Source organism: Tenrec ecaudatus, chromosome 5 (assembly GCF_050624435.1).
Source record: "Tenrec ecaudatus isolate mTenEca1 chromosome 5, mTenEca1.hap1, whole genome shotgun sequence".
NCBI lineage: Eukaryota > Metazoa > Chordata > Mammalia > Afrosoricida > Tenrecidae > Tenrec > Tenrec ecaudatus.
This window is the reverse complement of record NC_134534.1, coordinates 114022292-114041231: the sequence shown is the minus strand read 5'-3', so window position 1 is coordinate 114041231 and position 18940 is coordinate 114022292. Positions and strand designations below refer to the sequence as shown.

The 18940-nt window shown below is 41.6% G+C and overlaps 1 protein-coding gene across 2 annotated transcripts in view; it reads right to left on the bottom strand.

Annotated features, from left to right (window-relative positions):
* NTRK2 (neurotrophic receptor tyrosine kinase 2) overlaps window positions 1–18940 on the bottom strand; it is a 494743-nt gene that overhangs the window by 392998 nt on the left and 82805 nt on the right. For both annotated transcript variants that reach the window (XM_075549850.1, XM_075549851.1), the window contains exon 10: window positions 1252–1287. In XM_075549850.1, coding sequence (XP_075405965.1) covers window positions 1252–1287 — 36 coding nt within the window. The remainder of the gene's footprint in view (window positions 1–1251; window positions 1288–18940) is intronic.

Below are 18940 nucleotides of genomic sequence, written 5' to 3'. Positions count from 1 at the left end.
TTTCCTATTTATAATTCATTTACATTATATACACACATCTGTGACATAGAACAGAATCATTTATAAAAATATATAAATATTTATATCTAAATGTACCAAGTATAGAGTATCAATGTAGAATATTGCATATATATCTTTAAAAAATTTTTTGTTTAATCATTTTATTGGGGCTCATACAGTTCTTATCACAAATTATTATTATTTTGTCATACATGAACCTGTTTTTTAAACAATTTTAAATAGGAAGACAGTATGTCTGGAAATTTAGCATCACTTCCACAAGGAGTGACCTACTGTTCACTACTTATCTGGAAAGAAATCAATCTCTGACATTCAATCAAAATAGTAAGGCGATGATTAGATATTTGGTGCAAAAGCTAAAGCAATAAGCCTTTTGGCATCTCCCAGTTCATGTTCGTAAAAAGCTTCATTTTGTTCAAATGTCACTCTTGCCCCAAAGAAACCATCCACTTCAGGGAAAGCTGAGTGCACTTTCAGGGATAGGTTAAGTTAGTTAAGGATTAACCAGGTAAAGGTTAATACGGTTTAATCCACTCTCCAATCAGTAATAAAAAAAGAGAATGGACTATTGCTTCATTGAATTTTGAATGGAATACAAGAAGGGGTTGTCAGGACCTCTGCTAAAGTTTTCTTTTTTTCTGGAACACACTAATTAGTTCTTCCTTTCTTCCATCAATAGGAATGGTTGGAGCCCTCTGCTGACATGACCTTACAGCCCTAAGAGAAGCCAGGCTCCCACGAAGCGATGGCAATAGGCAGCAGAGTGAAGTGGGTCCATGAGACAGCTGCGGGGTTAACCACCCCAGAGTGCACCCTATCTTGGAAGTTTGGGTGTGTAAGCCAGAATTCCAATAGTACACACGAAACAGATTTGAATTAGGTTTACTATCACAGCAAGAGACATTCTAACTGGTACAAGTCCTTTCTCTTCTAGTCATGGCTTTTAAACAGGTAATTAGTTCCCAATTATGGAAACAAAATGTCTGTTAGAGCAGAATGGATTTACTACTTCCAAGAACAGAGCAGGAGAGAGAAAACACTATTTACAGGCACTGTTAAGTATCAAGGGAAAATGATCATCAATATTGAATGATTTTTTTGAAATATTATTTTGGCAAATGTAATGCTTGAAGTGTATACTTAACTGAGCTAAATGGTTCCCCTTTAGTCGATTTATTGCATTTTAAACAAACATTGAAAAAATAGAAATGAAGGGAATATGATAGCTACCGTCATAAAGTACATCGGGATAATTTGGGTTTGCCCCTGAAAAAGAAAAACAAAGCAAAGATTCATTAAATATGCATTTGGAGTTTAAAATTTACTACTTGATATCAGTTAAAAGGACTTAAACATATTCTAAAGACTTTATAATCACATAAACTGCTTTATAGGAAAAATACATAAAATATGAAATTCTGTTTCATGTAAATTTTGCTCCTGTTTTCAGTTACCCAACCCTTCATACTTCCAAAATATGAAAGGAAAGAAGAGAAATCATGAATTACTTCAACTAGAAATTCTTTAAGGAATCAATGAATCATGAAGACAGCAGATAATAATTTATATACCATTCTTGCTATTCTCTTGATTTTAAGTTACTTTCAAACTATGCTTTGCCAGGTTCCTTTGCAATCATGACAACAGCATGAACCACCCATGACAAAGCTGACATCTCAATAACACAATGTTGAAGGCCACTTAAGTCTGCAGGAACATTCTGAGGCTGAATAAAGCCTGTTCGTATCCTAACAATACCCTGAAAAGAAGATGTCCTTCTTTGTTGTAAGTATTTATGTTTAAATGACAATAAATAGGTGTTTGTAAGACAGATATGTGAAATATATCAACCTAATTGGGCAGATTACCCTGCAGTTATCAAGAGGACCAGAAGATTCTGCTATATTACTGTATTTCCGTGACAAAGGCATTCAAAAAATAAGAAATAACTCAGTATCAGAAAGAATTGGCCACCAAACAAATAAGGTGCTACATAATTTCCAATAAGAAACAGCTTTATCGCTATCTGAAAGTCTTTTTGGAAATACAATTAAATTCGGATATAATATTAAAGTGACTGTAAGATGAATTTCCAGCGCTACTGCTTCAGTCTGCCCTCAAGCACCGGGTGAAAAATTCAAACTTGTGAACTATAGAGGTTCCTCTGTCTTCACATAACTTCCAGGCCCAGAGCAGAAAACCCCGTTTAAAGTGAAATGAGACCAGTTTTCTGTTCCCTAGTGGATAATCAAGGTAAAAACCAAATGAAAGTAGCCCTCATGTTCAGATGAGAATCTTCACACATTTCAGCTAGAAACATAGGCCTTTTCTGAGGGAGAAAGTAAATGAATGGCTGTGTACTTGACTCCTGAGTGACTCCAACCGCTGGGCACAACTGCAGGGACCACTGCTCACATCATGCTCCCTTGCGAACGGTATTCTGAAATATGTGGTGGTACTGCTGCCATTGACGTAAAGCCAAGGGTCCCAGATGCCAATTCAAAGTAGGTTGAATTTTTCTATGTTGGTCGTGTAGTCAGAACTACTTGTGGCTGAGGGGACACCCTCAGAAGAAACCTAAAGTCTGCCCAGCAGTTGGAAGGGTAATTCAGTGAATGAAGCATCATAAAACTTCAGCAGCAGCCCTGTGACATCATTTATAGGCACCCGCTCATCCTCTGAAATGCTTTCCCTTGGCAAAATACCAAATGATGACCCCTCGCTGTAGGGACTTACAATGCCTGCTGAAGGAAAGGTCCTGTAAGCCCAAGGGAACACGTGATTCCCCAGAGTATTGGATGATCAGTGCTCTGAAAGACCCAAGATGGACTTGTTCCGACTCTTGCCAAGAGACAGACCCATTTTGAGTCCAGGCCTCACATTTATACCTCCCTCCAGGTCCTTAGGTCCCTAGAATCCTCTCCTCTGAGTGCCTCAAACCCACTTCTAAGCCCGGTCAGTTCTTTCCCCTTAGATCAGTCAACTTAAAAGCAAGTCATAAGAGTCTGAACATCCATGGCCCAGGTCTCAAGGGCAAAGATAAGGACTGAGTTAAGACAGAAGGCTGACATGTCCACTTCCACACCTGTGTGCCATCTCATGGGTACAGAACTGTGTCAGGGGTAGAGGCTATGACCAGAGACCGCTTCCATCCAAACTCCAGTGTTCTGGAATGGAACTCCAAGAATCTGAAGACTTTCGTGTCAAATAGCCTGCTAGATCTTTATAAACATATACTAGATAACATAGAATAGAACCTATATTATCTAACAGCTCATTACCTTGGTTTTTAACTTTTAAACATTTTGGACATAGGACATGGACCTTCATTTGTAGTACAAGGTGACTAACTTCCCCATTTGCTTGGAACTGAGGGGGACCTCTGAGATATTGGACATTCACTTTGAAAACTGGAAAACTCTCACATACACAGTTTTCCCAGGATTGACATTTTCTATGCTAAACCCAGGAGTGCAGACGGTCCCCTTGATTGTTCTCACGCCCTGGGATCTGAACATGTGCTAGTTGTCCCCAAAGTCACTTTGTCGATGGCAATCCCTTATGAAAGTGGAAGGACTCGGGATTCAGAGCCAGAGTATCCAATTCACATATTTAAATGGCCTCAGTGAATATAAATAACATACAGATTTATTCCTCCTCGTCACAAATAACAGATTTGCACTCACATCACACACACAAAGCTCCAAGGAAGAACCAAGAACCTTGAATTCCTCCAGCATATTGAGTATCATGCATGGAAAACTGAGAACTTATGGTGGGACCAAAAGGAAATTCAACATACCCGTAATCTAGAAAACGGTCACACTGCAGACAAGTGAATCAAGTCAAAGCATGCTTGCCTACCAAGTTTACCAGCAAAGCTAAGAAGCCAATCATAGCTTTCTATAAAGCAATACATTTTCCTGATTTTATTTCTAGCTGTACACTTTGCTCTGCCAGTTACAGGCACACTCAGAACAAGTTAGGTACCTTGCTGAAGGTTCATGAGGGAGAAACAATAATGGAGGGTCTCGTTTTGTAATTTTGCTGTGGTGGCTGTTCTTTTGCCATTTGTTCGCTCTCCTCTCTCCCTAGTAAACTGTATTTTTCAGTAAGGAAATGTCCCTTACAAGGTATGAGTGTATGAAATTTGGGGCATGGGAAGATGCACAGATCAAGAGTTTATGAAAAATTAAGATCACATTCCTCCACCTGATCCCAGCTCATCAAGAACCATATTTTGCTTCCAGCAACTTCTCAGTCAAGCAAAACCTCCCATGATGTTTACACTCCAATAATGAGGTAGCTATTAACATCATTTTAAAGACAGACATTAAAAGAAAAAAATTAAAACCGACCCCTTCATTTTAGACTTCCAGCAAGGATCTAATTCTGAAAATCGCCTGCCATTTTAAGTCTACATCTTTTTTTCTAACAGTGCTAGATATTTGTTTTAAGTCTACATTCTAAGTAAATGAAGTCTTTCCTTTTGGCTGGTGTAAACACATTCATTCTGGACAGTGGCTATTACTGTGGTCATTGATGTTGTTGCTCAGTCTGCTACACCTCACGGAGACTCTATGTTTAACAGACAAAAGGTGGCCTGCTCCTACACCATCTTCATGGTCACAGGGATGCTTGAGGCCCTGGTTGTGCTCCTGTACTGTTAGAGCATGCTAACGCTAGGATGCTCTGAGACATACTAAGAAGTACATCTTAGTATAAACTAAGAAGGACTAAGGAGTAGGAGCCCTCATGGCATAGTTGTTACACATTGCGCTACAATCTGCATGGTCAGTAGGTCAAAACCGAAAAGAAGTTGAAGATAAAACTAAACATATGTAAAGATATGCTGAGGTCCTGATCCTGAACCAGTGAACCTGACCCTGCTGGAAAGAGGACTTTCTGAAGAAGCTATCAGCTAGGTTAACGTAAAGCCATACTGGTGTCGGATAGCTCTTAATCCGACGTGACTGGTGTGCTTGGGAAAGGACGATGGACACAGAGGACGAGTGCCATCAGATCCTGCAGCTGCATGCCAAGGCACACCTGGAGCTACGAGAAGCTTTGAGATAGGCATCCGAATTACAGTTCATGAACATGGCCCTCTGAGTCAGAATTCCTGGGGTGTAATATTGTAATTTTGGATTCCATATGTCAGTGGCTATCATCCCATTGGAGCGCCTTCTTTATTATTCTAATGGAGAGATTAAACCCTAACCAAACTTATTGCCATGGAGTCAATTGATGGCAACCCTTAAGGCAGGGTAGAACTGTGCCTGTAGGTTTCCAAGACCACGACTCTTCACAGAAATAGAACGCCCCATCTTTCTCCCGAGAAGCAGCAGGAGCTTTCGATCAGCTGATCACAGCCCCATGGGTAACCAGGAAGCCGCCAGGGGCCTGGAATGGCCAGGATTAGGATGAGATCCTTTGTTTCCTTGGGGGCCTCTTTGACTCCACTTTAACAGAAGGTGTGACGTAAGACATCATCTTTTGTTTTCCTTGGATTTATACTGGTACCACTGTACACATCACCTCACCTGGAAAGTCATACCCCTATTTCCTGGCCGACTTTTGGGAGACGCAAGAACACCTGCTGTGACTTTGGGATATTTTTGACCGCTGCCCAGTTTTCAAGCCTGGAATCAAACAACACTCAATATCACAGGAGACATTTCCTCAAAGTTTCCTGAGTTTCTGTGAGATGTTGCAGGGACTCCAAAACATGGACACAAGGAAATGGACTCAAGGGAGGCGTGGGGACGGAGGGAATGGAGCAGAAGGGCACCTTGGAAGAATTGGAAGTTTGGGGGACATCTTTAACCTCCAACTCCTTGGGGCTACTCTGGTATTAATTCTTCTAAAAAATATGACTACCAGAGCCTTCAATAGAAACTCCCACAAAGTCTCAGAAGAATCAATATGGCCAACACTCTTAACCATCACCACTTCAAAGCAATATATTTCTGCTGTGTAAGTCTCTCAGTTCATGGCATCATGTTACGTCAGCCCTAAGAAACCAATACAATAACAAGTAAGTAGCATCCATGCTGAGTAATATGCTTATAGGGGAAACTTGAAAAGATTGTGCTTCTTTGGACACTGTCCTAAGAATGCTCACCCACCAGAAAGTGTCAGTTTTAGAGAGCAGGTGATGAGACACAACTTGGAAACCTGGGAGCATGATGGAGCCCACTGAAGTCTCCCTTTCCTCCATGTGAAAAAAGCTGCAACTCAGCTCTAACCAAAAGAAGAGCAGAGTTACGTACAAATGTCTGCTAGGCTGGTGCTCAAATTCTATTCTCTGTAGGACTGGCTAAGCGGTTTTAAAGAGCTACATTCACATTGGCTTTGTTCTTGACCAGACTCATGCAGAGACCTCCTCAGAACTCAAGCTATCACTGGGAACTTCAAGCTAAAGTCTCCCTCACCGTCTTTAAAAACCTTCTCTTCACGGCCTAAGCTTCATGCTAATTAAGTCCAAACACTCCTCTGCTAGCAAATTAAACATGCAATAAATCTTATTTAAATAACTTGGTCTCCATCTTCTCAATTCAACCATGTCCAGGAGATAATCCATGTATCAACATTGAATGTCCTCGGGAACTATGGGAACAGGACTGCCAAGTCCAAAACATAACTGGAAAGCTTCCAAATGAGAGGAATAAGCACAGATGTGCTCCCCAAAAAGCTCTTTATGGAATGGGTGATGTGTGCAGCTCCAGAGACAGACTCGACAGTATTTAGACTTCTAAAACAGAGTAAAATCATCTTTTTAAAATCAGCATCTTCAAGCCCGAGCACTTTAACATCATCGTAATTTCCTGGGTCTTTTCATTCCCATCTTCTAATCTCGGTTAATCCCTGGCCGTGCCGTGGATTAGGCATTAGGATGATAGCTGACAAGTCAGTGGTTCCAATCCACCAGCTACTCCCCTGGAGAAGGACGAGGCTACCTGTTTCCATAAAGACCTACAGTCTTCCACACCCTATATAGGATCACAATGCTCTAGAACCCTAATTTGGCATCCTGATGGTGTAGCGAGTTACACGGTAGGCTGCTGTCCAAGAGATCAATGGTTTAACCCCATCAATATTCCTATGTCAGAAAGATGCGGTATTCTGCTCTCATAAAGATTACAGCCTCAGAAACCCAAAGGGGCAGTTCTACTCTGTCCTATGGGGTGGATATGAGTCAGAATTGACCCAACAGCAGGGAATTCCTTTGTGTGTGTGCTATAATTAAGGAGCCCTGGCGGCACTGTTAGGTAAGTATTGAACAATTGATCTTCAAGCCTGAAACCCACCAGTGACTCTGGGGGAGAAAGATGGGCTTAGCCACTCCCATAAAGACTCAAAAATTTAAAAGCTCTATATAGGGTCTCCATAGTTTGATGTAACTCAAAACGATGTTTTGTTTTTAGCGCCCTAATTGAGGGCTGGGTTATTATTCTATTCACAGACTGTTTAAGTAATCTAGGTATAAAAAATGAAATCAATTCAGATAATAAATAAAGAGTAGCAAAAATGCTTGTTCTTTTCAAATGAATTATCCTTGCTTTGCCAGCTGTCTACTGTAAAGATTTAGAGTTTTAGAAACCCTGTAGAAGGAGTAGATTCCAACTCATGGCAATCCTATAGGACAGGGTAGAACTGCAATTTTGGATTCCAGAGACCATCTTCTTAAGGGAGTAGAAAGGATCTTCTTTCTCCCTCAGAGAAGCTGGTGGTTTCGAACTGCTGACCTTGTGGTTAGCAGTCCAATGCATAACCATTATGCCACCAGGGCTCCTATACAGGGTCACAATGAGTCAAAGTTGATTTGATAGCAGCGGATTTGGATTGGGTTTATGCTTTGCTAACAGTGAATTCTAACTCATCATGATGAGCCCTTTGATCTGCAAGTCCCGTTCCTCATCCCTTCCTGCACTGCAGGCTGCATTCGGAGGCAGAAATCATCTGCTTCAGATATCTGGGTTTCCTTTCTGGCTGAAACACTAATTTGCTAGACAGCACTGGGAGTTCTCACTTTTCCTGTAACAAAGGCGTCTTCCGTAAGTTAGGAGAGAATAATAGCATTCGCTTTGGCAACTCCTCAGGAGCTTCTGGAAGCATAATTAATTAACATTAGTACTCCTGAGATAAAAAGAGCTATTTAAGTATAAATCTTAATTATCATGATTATGATACGCAGAGGGTCAAATCATACTATCTTCAGTTATTTAAGGCAGAAAAGTATGTAGAACTTTCCTTACTTTCAACACAGGGCAAGAAACAGACCTTAGAAAAGGGCCTAAGGGTCGCTCACGGCGACCGCAGGTACAATGGAACGAACAACTGCCCAGTCCGGCGCCATTTTCGCAGTTGTTCTTAGGTGAGAGCTCACTGTTGTAGGTCTGTATCAATCCATCTTGTTGATGAGCTTTCGACAGTCATCGATATTCATTCTGAGACATTTCCTCTCTCGAAGTTCTCTAGCTGAGCTACTCACCAACCCACTACCCTACCCCGGGGTGGATTCCAACTCATAGTCAGAATACGGTTTCTGAGGCTTCGTGAAACTTTACGGAACAGAGAGCCCATCTTTCTCCTATGGAGCAGCTGGTTGGTTGGAGCCACTGATCTTGTGGGTAGCAATCCAACGCTTACCCAAAACCGCTTCCAGAGCTCCTGGCTAAAGTGCAACTAATGTAAATGTGTCCGTTTGGGGAGCGTCTAAGTGGTGCGAGAACAGTTCAGGTATCGTGAACCTTCTGATCACGCCACCTGGAGCGAGATGCTGTGGGGCAAAGTCTTCCAATGATGACAGCTTGTTCTCGACGTGCATTCTGAATAGGAAGCAACTACGCCTGAATTAGGAAGCCTGAGTCACTAACTCCCACTGATTTTGTGCATGAGTATTCTTGAGCTGTGACACTTCTTGAATGAGTGGGCCAAGAGACACGCTACATGTTTTGCCTGGAGAATGTGAAGCTTTGTACCAAGAATACTCACTTTATCTCAGCTTCTGCCCTAAGGTTCTTCCAAGCCTAAAGCAGTAAGTCATTAGGATAATTATTTAGATAAGAGAATCTACTCATAAACCATTGACATGGTCACATTTATAAGAATACCTGACCTGCAAAATTCTTGAAATTTGCAATAGCTATTCAGACGAGCCCATCATAGGGATCCATGCTTCTTCCTGAAGGCAATCCTGAGTCACCGCAATGTGACGGCCTCTCTGTGTCATGAACGCCCACTTAACAGCCAGCTTAAGATGACCGTCTTGCTCGGAGCCTCCAGCTCAGTCTCCACATGTTCATAGAAGGACTTTTCTATAAAAAGGATCAACTACCAATGACAGCCACATGGCAGATCAATTTCGTCGAAAAGTTTTTGTGGGGTTCTTTGGCCAGTAAGCTACAAAGGACACAGGATGATCTCTAGAGAATCCTCAGATAACCCCGTGCTTTTCTGTGTGCCTGCAACTAACTGCTTTCCTTATTTTACATCCCCTCTCTCTAGCCCTCTTTTTTTATATTTGAAAAGCGTTTTAATCAGCTAAAGTATAAGCATTGGGCTGCTAACTGCAAGGTTGGCGGTTCAAATCCACCAGCCTATTTGTGGGAGAAAAATGAAATAGTCTATTCCCATAAAGACTTACAGAAATCCTAGAGAGCAATCCTACTCTGTTCTTTTTTTAAAAAAATTTTATTAGGGGCTCATACAATTCTTATCACAATCCATGCATATACATACATCAATTGTATATTCTTTGCCCTAATCTTTCTTTCTCTCTTTCTTTTCTTTTCTTTTTTTACATTTTATTAGGGGCTCATACAACTCTTATCTCAATCCACACCTATACATAAACCCTGGTGCCATAGTAGTTATGCATTAGGCTACAAACTTCAAGGTCAGTAGTTTGAATCTACCAGTCACTCCTCAGGAGAAAGGTATCTTTCTACTCCTGTAAAGAGTACAATCTCTGACACCCACAGAGGCAACTCTCCTGTGTTCTATAGGATCACTAGGAGTCAAAACCTCCGTGGGAGTGAGAGTCTTCTTAAGCCATATTTTGAATCCATCCCACATGTTCCTCAAATTCTATTAGAGCTCATCTCTTTCCTCCACCACTTATTCTATAATTGTTTTCAATGTTATTATTTGGTATCCTAGAGGACAATCGGTGAAATAATGTTGATGCAGACCCGATCTCCTTTCCCATGGCTCCCTCAGGCTCTCCAGTCTTAACAGGGTCAAATGCCCCTGCTACTCTAATTGTGGCTCATGGACCAGTAACATCAGTGTCATTTAAGAGCTTGCCATAAAATGCAGAATCTTAGGACCCTTCTCCAGAGTCTGTGTGTGCTCCAAAAGACTAATGCCCTCGGTGGCTAACCAAAATATTGGAGCTTTGAATCACCCAGAAGAAAAGTCTGGTTATCTACTTACAAAGATCAGTCATTGAACACCTTAGGCAGCCCAGGTCTGCTCTGATACACCTCGGATCACCATATGAGTCTAAATCTACTCAATGGTAATTGGTTAGGCCCTTCTCCAGAGCCTCTGAATCAGACTGTACATTCATACAGGAAGTTCAGGTGACTCTTATGCACATTAAAGCTGGAGAAACACTGGGTTGTAGTTCACTGAGAAATGTTGCTGGACTCAAAAGGCCCCAGTGGACATCAAGGAGAGCAATTTTTTCAATGAAATATAAAGAAAACAAAAAATAGCTAACTATGCAAATATCTCTAATCATGGATACAAAACAGAGAGCAACACTCTATGGGTAGGGGTAGAGGTTGCTTTTTTCCCCAATGACACACTTCTGGGACCTATATCAGATACTCACAGCCATCAAGTCAATGCGGACTCATAGTGATCTCTTGTGAGTTTCTGAGACTGTAACTATTTATGGGAGTAGAAAGCCCAGTCTTTCTCCCACAGAGCTGCTTGTGATTTCAAACTGCCAACCATGCAGAACAAAACCCAAGCCATAACCACTACCCCACCAGGGTTCTATCTATGCTGGAAGGCAAGGGATAAAGAGAAATATGGCATATATATATATATATATATATATATATATATTCACACTGTCTGAAAAACAAACTTTGGCTTAAAGTATTCCTTAGAGGCCCAGTCTAGAACACTCACACCATAAATCAATGGTTCTCAACCTTCCTAATGCTACAACCCTTTAATAGAGTTCCTCATGTTGTGCTGACCCCCCAACCGTAAAATTATTTTCATTGCTACTTTATAACTGTAATTTTGCTACTGTTATGAATCAGGTGACCCCTGTGAAAGGGTTGTTGGACACCACCCCACAAAGGGGTCACGACCCACAGGTTGAGAACCACTGCTATAAATGGAGGGTTCTCACAGCCTCTTCTCTGGGCAACCTTCAACTTCTAAATCTACAAACGAAAAATGACGCCAGTTGTCATTGATTGACTTCAGACTTTAGCTCATGGCAACCACATATGTATCAGAGTAGAGCTTCGCTACATAGGACTTGCAAAGGCTGAGATGTTAGAAGTAGGTCACCAGGATTTTCTTCCAAGATGTGTCCGGGTAAATTAGCTTCTACTCTTTGGATCAACAGCTGAGCCCATTCGCCATTTGTGCCACACAGGCAGGGACAATAGCTCACAAGTAAGGGAGCGCAAAGTCGAGGCTGAGACCAAAGCCCAGGACAGAAGTTCCTCCCTCACGACTGCGATCATTGAGAACTGCTGATGAGTCGATTTTGACTCTTGGTAACCCCATGAGTTGCACGCATAGCAAAAGAGTGATCTGTTGGGTTTTTAAGGCCATAGCCTTAGGAAGCAGATTGCCAGGACTGTCTTCCCATGTGCTTCTATGCGGGTTCAAACAGTCAACCTTTGGGCTAACTGTCAAGTCCATAGTCATTTGTACCACTTGGAGACTCCTGCAGCAGAGCAGAGATTCTCACCCCAGAGACATGCGAAAATGTAGCCACGCCATTATCTCTCAGTGCCTCCCTGAGAAAGGAAGAGCATTCATCAGGCGTCTCACGCTGGGTCTAGTAGGCACCTGCAGAGAGGCTCAGTTTCCCAACAACCTTATAAGAGATGGTAGAATCCCACTTTCCACAGAGAAAGAAAACCAGATAGAAAAGTGTTCATAAAATGGCTTAAGGCTACAGTAGAGGAAGGAACTCATGTTTCAAGCCAAAATCCAAAACCTTTCCACTCTGCTAAAACTTCCCTTTGGACAGTGGGGAATAACTAAGGTTAAAATTCCCAATTCATCAGATATGAACAAGTCACTTGTACCAACAATTGATGGGAGTTTGTCTCACTAAAAGTAAACTCTAAGCTGTTTCACTTAATTAACTTAATATTTTCAACACAGTAGTTTTCATGGAAAGGAAATATTCAAGGAGATGCCTTTATTCTTCATTGCCAAAATTTCTACACCTCTCCAGCTAAGTTATGCCCCTTCTTTCCCTGGGTGGAAGGATTCGGCAATAGTCAAGACCCTGTTTCATAGACTTTTAGCCTCAAGATCTGTGAGACCATGCATTTCTATTCTGTAGCGCTGCCCAACACTTGGCATTTCGTTATGGAAACCCTAGTAGACTAGGACACCTCGGAGAACTTGAACTGTGTTCCCTGTGGCTGGAAAGATTCGAGAGTCAGTGGAAGCGACCTTTAGCAGCAGGAGGAGGTGTCAACTAGGTCAGACCTGAATTTCCAGAAGTGTCAGGATAGGGTATCATGTGTATTTCCTGTGGACTAGAGATACACCAACAGGTCTTGTGTGTGGAGAAACCCCGGAAAGGCAAAGGCACCGCAGTAGCACAAAGCTACATTCCCAGATTCTAAGGCAGGATTGCCAAGCACCAGCTGAAGTACAGATGCATGTGCGCATGCCATGGGAACAGCAGGAGAAAAGCCTGAGAAAGAGGACTTGCTGAAAAATCCTAAAGGCATTTTTAAATGTTCAAATTTGAGCCCTAAATTGTGGCTAATCTCGCTGTAGCCCGGACGGACATTTCCCAGCATTGTGTTTCAGAGCCGCACCAAATGTACAGCAGGTGTCCAAAGTAAAATCAGAGTTGGTGTCCTAGGTGAAGTCGCACCTCTCTGAAGAGACAGCTCACCCACAGGTCTGAAAAGTATGCATTAACACAAACGAGCCTGGCTTATATCCATTTGACTGTTTAAAGCCCTTCTGGCCCAGGCAACCAAAGTCAACCAAGCAGAACAAAACCAATACCCCATAGTACCAAACAGTTCTTCTTTGTGCTTTATTATCTCTCCACACACACAAAGTTAAGTTCACAAACAGCTGTCTTTTTTTAAAGTTTATTTTATTGGGAGCTCTTACAGCTCTTATCACAATCCATACATATATTCGTTGTGTCAAGCACATCTGCACATATGTTACCATCATCTTTTTCAAAACATTTTCTAAGAGAACCGTCTTTAAAAACCGTCCCTTTAATTCCTCGAAAAATAAAGTTTCTTGACAACTAAGTCCAAACATCTGTCCAGTAACACATCAATCACTTGATAAATCTTGAGACAATAAATCATTATCTTTGTTTTCTCAGTTTGAGAGACTCCAGGGGAGAAAGTGCATATATCAGCACAGAACATCCCCAGGCCTCAAGGAAACAAAGCCTTTCCCCAATGCCACCACTTCCACTAGGGCAACAAATGAATGAACACTTCACTACCATATCCCCATTTGCCCTCTGCTAGCCTGAGGTAGAGAGGAGTGGAGAGGACATAGACAATTAAATCAAGTCCAGAATTTTAATGTTTACTTTATACAAGGCATTGCATACCTCAAGTAAGACTGTGTCTGCAACCAAAAGTGATCACAATACATCAAACATGTTCTTGAGATGGCCTCTAAATTCAAGTGGGATATACTCGGGTCATAGCATGGCTCACATAAGCTAGCTTTAATTTTCTTTAGCTTCAGCTTGAACTAGCTTTTGAGCAATAATGATCTGTTCTGAGGACAGCCTCCAGCCTTGTTCTGACTGTCTATATTGAATTTCTCTATCTTTTCTTCCCCCAGATATAATCTGTTGGATCCCTGAATATTTCATACGGTAAAATCCTTAAATAGAGTTACCATTAAATGACTAGGTCTTTGGTCTCACAAAATTCTAGTGTGCCATCTCCATCCTCATTTCTAATACCTATGCCATTTTTTCTAACTACTAAGCCTTCTTTATTGGCAACTTTTGCATTCCAATCACCAGTAATTAGCAATACATTTGACTGCATAATTTTTCTTCATCTTTGGCATTAGTGGTTGGTGGATAAATTTTAATTTAGTATTAGCTAGTCTTCCTCATAAGCATATGGACATTATCATATTACTGATAGTGTTATTATTTAGGAAAGACCTAGAAATATTCTACTTGACAATGAATGCAATGCCATTTTTCTTTCATTTGTCCTTCCCACTACAATAAGCTAGATGATCATCCGATTCAAAAAGATCAGTACTACTTTATTTCAGGTCCCTAAAGCCTAGGATATAGACTTAAAGTGCTCCATTTCATTTTTGATGACTTCCAATTTTCCAAGATTCATATTTCATACATTCTATGTTCTCAATATCAATGGTTGTAAGCAGCTTTTTCTTCTCCTTCTGAGTAATGCCACAACAGTAAATTAAGATGCTAAAAACTATGTTTTTCAATATTGAAGTGCTTGAATAGTAATAAAAGGGCCCCAGTTAGAGTCCCACCTTTGCCTGAGCTTTTGCTTGTTTTCCTTGCACCTATCAGATCCTTAGACGGACTTAGATACCTAGCAAGGAATTTCTCTTGCAACTACCAAAGCCTACAACAGATTTATGTCTATGGACAAGCCAAAACCTATTGCTGCCAAGGTTCCAGTTCATGCATGAACAACATGATTCCGCACAAAATGTGTTCAAACCTGTCTCTGTGGTCAAGGGATGGCTGCAGAAGAGTGCGCTTAGTAAGATCCTTGTCATAGTTTCACTATGATCCCTTAAAATTATGGCCTGGCCACAGCAGCAGTGTGACAGAATCTACTGGGCCAATGACATTCAAGGGAGAAAGGTAAGCTCAGAAGGTAGGGAAACTATTTAGGATCTCCCTAAGAGGTAATGTTGATAAAATGTTCTCAAAGGACACAAAACAACCCCAAGGGAAATGAGAAATGCACTTTTCCCATCACAATAATGCATCTTGGCATTCTTCAAGGGTAGTAAGGGCTGTCCAACAAGAATTTCCCTAGGAAGCCCCATTCATACTCTAGAAATGATCTTGCCCTCTAGACTCATGTTTGTTGGCCAAAGTCAGCGAACATTTCAAAGGAATACAGTTAGAGTTCACTGAGAATGCCGAAACGGGCATCTCTGAGGTGGTGTACATCAAGGAGCACAGAATTCTTCAAGAAGGTTTAAGGAGCTGAACACAGTGCCTTCAGAAGTGTCTAGAAGCAGATGCAGATTATGTCAAGATACAATAGCTTCACATTTTAAATAAAAAGCTTTAAACAAATGTTTCCATAATTTTATTGCACTACTTTTTGGCTCACCTTTGTAAGGAACAATGGAAACATTTGCCCCCATGTTTACATGAGACACATAGGACGAATGTCCCTAAGAAAGAGTCTTGAGACTAAACATTTATGAGAAATTCCACCAGAAGCCCTCAAAAAATCCGTTACGATAATCAACGTATAACCACCTTGTTACCCATATATAGGCGTGTATCTCAACTAACATAGCCAAATAGTTCGCATGTTTTTTGCAACCTATCACTACAAAGGCCTGCCTCTGGTCCTGTTGGGCTTCACCTAGAACGCCCCTTTAAAGCAGCAGGGAGATATTATATTGCTTCAATTTTGCAGTGGACTCACTGGGAGTTCCAAACCCAAACCAAACTCACAAGCCAAGTCTGACGCATGGAGACCCTCTGGGTAGAACTACCCCCGGGGGTTTCTGAGACTGTAACTCTTTATGAAAATAGAAAGCCCTGTCTTTCTCTGGAGGAGTGCCTGGCGATTTTGAACTTCTGATCCTGTGGACAGCAGCCTGGGCAGTAAAGACGCTTAGGACGCACTTTGCTATGACAGGCTGGGGGTCCGCACAGAAGCACCGCATCAGAAAGACCTGGTGATTTATTCCATTCCAAACAACAACAACAATGATTCAAACCCTAACAGAACACCCAGGGGGTCCACATGAGCTGGAAGTGACTCAGTGGCAAAGAGTTTGCTTTTGCTTTTTGTAAAGAAAGGATGTAATTCCAAGAAAGTTCACTATCTTCATGCCATGGCTATAAGTCTCACAAATACCAACAAAAACTCTATCAAGACAAGCCAGATGAGGTCAGTCTCTAATTGGCCACCCTGGTTTATGACCCACCAGGCCCATTTATAGCCATTATCACCCTGGCCAAGTGCCTTTCTTTTCCCCTCTCCTTTAGCAGCCCTCCATAACTCGTCCTGCATGAATACTTAGAGAGAAAAAGGGAGGATGTTTTCCTAAAAGCAGATATTTTATATTGGAAGCCTAATAAAAACAAATAACTACTTGAATTAAGAAGAAAAAAAAGAAAAGGAGGACAACTTTCTAAAAAATGTGGTTAATTTTGCTTCAAGGGAGCTAAGGGCCTCATTATTTTAAAGGGGATTTTTAGAGACTCCAAGTTCTGTTTTTTAGGTCACAAAAATGTTTAGTCCGATTTCTGAGTAAATTAAAATGAACAGAAACAGTCATTACAAAAGAGACCATATAAGTACGAGAAATTCCCTCTAACAAATATTGGCACCATCTAGAAATGTTCAAAAGACAACAGCATCAGAATGCTAGTCTAAGTTAGCAGCGCCGGGCAATCGAGTCAGCAGGACTGTGCACTATGGAAGCGCACAGACTACTTCCAGCGGCCTTTGCACCCCACGCCCTGAGACGAGCTTCACCCCCTTCAGTGTCAACAGCAGTTGCTGGAGAAAGTCAAACATTGAAGTATGGAGTTCAGATAATAGTAATGTAGCAATGTCAGGTTCTTAGTTTTGACACTCGAGTACCAAGGTCATACATGATGTTAACAATGGGGAAAACAGGGTGAGGGATATCTGGGAAATCTCCATCCCATTTTTATAACTTTCCCCAAGTCGAAACGGATTCCAGCCACTTGTGAGTCAATTTGTGGTTGTAGCATGTGGATTGCTCCAGCATGTGTGTTGCTCTGATGGTAGAAGCCGCTGATTCATGGCAAATACAGACAAAGAAAAGCCTGGTCATCTACTTCTAAAAATTAGCCAGTGAAACCTTACTGGCTACAACCAACATTTCCTAATGCGGAAAAAATGGGAAAGTGTGCCAACTAGGTTGGAAGGCACCACACAATAGCACAGCAAGGAACGCAAGCAAGGATCACGAGGATGCTACAGGGCCTGGCAGAGCTTACAAAAGGTTCCCGTTGCTTGGTCGTCCAACTGTATGCACCATTCTGTATTCACTCTTAAGATCTTTGCCAAATACTAACAACAACAGTACAATTATCTCCAAATAGTCTATTTAAAAACAAAATGAAGTTGTCCAAAATCTGAGTCCCCTAGGCTTAACTATAAAGCTCTTATTCCCCCAAAACATAGAGGAAAAAGCACAGAAGTCTCCAGAATTACTATGAAAATAGCATGTACCTCTACTTCTGTTTAAGAAGAGTTAAAGCCAAAGACAACTGCTACAGGTGTCTTGATAACACACAAGCAGAGCTTGTTTTGTGTGGTCCTAAGGGGCTGTCTGTCAACCAGTTTACATAACTCAAATCACATTTTGAACTGTGCTATGGAAGCTTGTGGAGCTTTGGTCACACGGTGGGTTAAATGGTGGGCTGCTAAGCACAAGGTCTGCAGTTTAATCCCAACAGCTTCTCTCAGGGAGAAAGGTGAGATTTTCTTTCTTCTTGTTTTTTTTTAATAAATCATTTTATTGGGGACTCTTATAACTCCTATCACATTCATTGTGCCATGCACATTTGTACATTTGTTGCCTTCATCATTTTCAAAATATTTTCTTTCTACTTGAGCTATTGGTATCAGCTCCTCCCTCCCCACCCCCCGCCACACCTATTCCTGTAAAGAGTTAGTTTTTGAAATCCACAAAGGAAGCTCTACTCTGTCCTATTAGGACACAGAGTCAGAATTGATACCATGGCAATAAGTTTGGATTTTGAGTTTAATAAAGCTCATGCATTTAAAAAGCTGTTTAGTAAATACCTGGACAATAGGACGAATTATTATCTAATGAAAAGGGCTGCAACCTCATTTATTTGTCCGAAGAAATTGGCTTTGCAGGTACCACATCTGTCCTCTGCATTACCCGTGCAGGCAGCCCTAGCCTCGTGGGCCTTCACAGTTCTGTTTCTGTCCCCTCTATGCCCAGTAGCCCTTGCCTGACTCTGGGAAAGGCAGATCTACGATGGTGAGGGTATTCGTCAAGTACATGTGCCAACAGCCAACACTGGCCTCAGCCTCCACAGGAGCAGCCAGTATCACGGCAACATGATCAATGAGGAAAAATGCTCCACTTGCACAGAAGCGTCTCCTGCAGTGACAGAGACGGCAGTGGCCCCTGCTATGGCAAAGGCTCATGCTGAAATTCTCCTGTGGCCCCCGGTGAATTCCCAAGCTAACTGTCCTTTTCCTCATCCCAACCACTCCTGGAAAAGGAGTTAAAACCTACAGATATTGGCTTGCTTCCAACATACAGTGACCCTAGACATTGATTTCCAGGGCTAGAAATATTTACTGGAACAGCCTCATGTTTTCCCCCAGGGAGTGAATGGTGAGTTTGAAAAGCCAACCTTGTGGTCAACAGTTCAACAATGTCATCAGCTAAGAAAAAGCATTTCAAGTCTTTGTAGTCTAGATCAATATGGGGCTAGGATATCAAA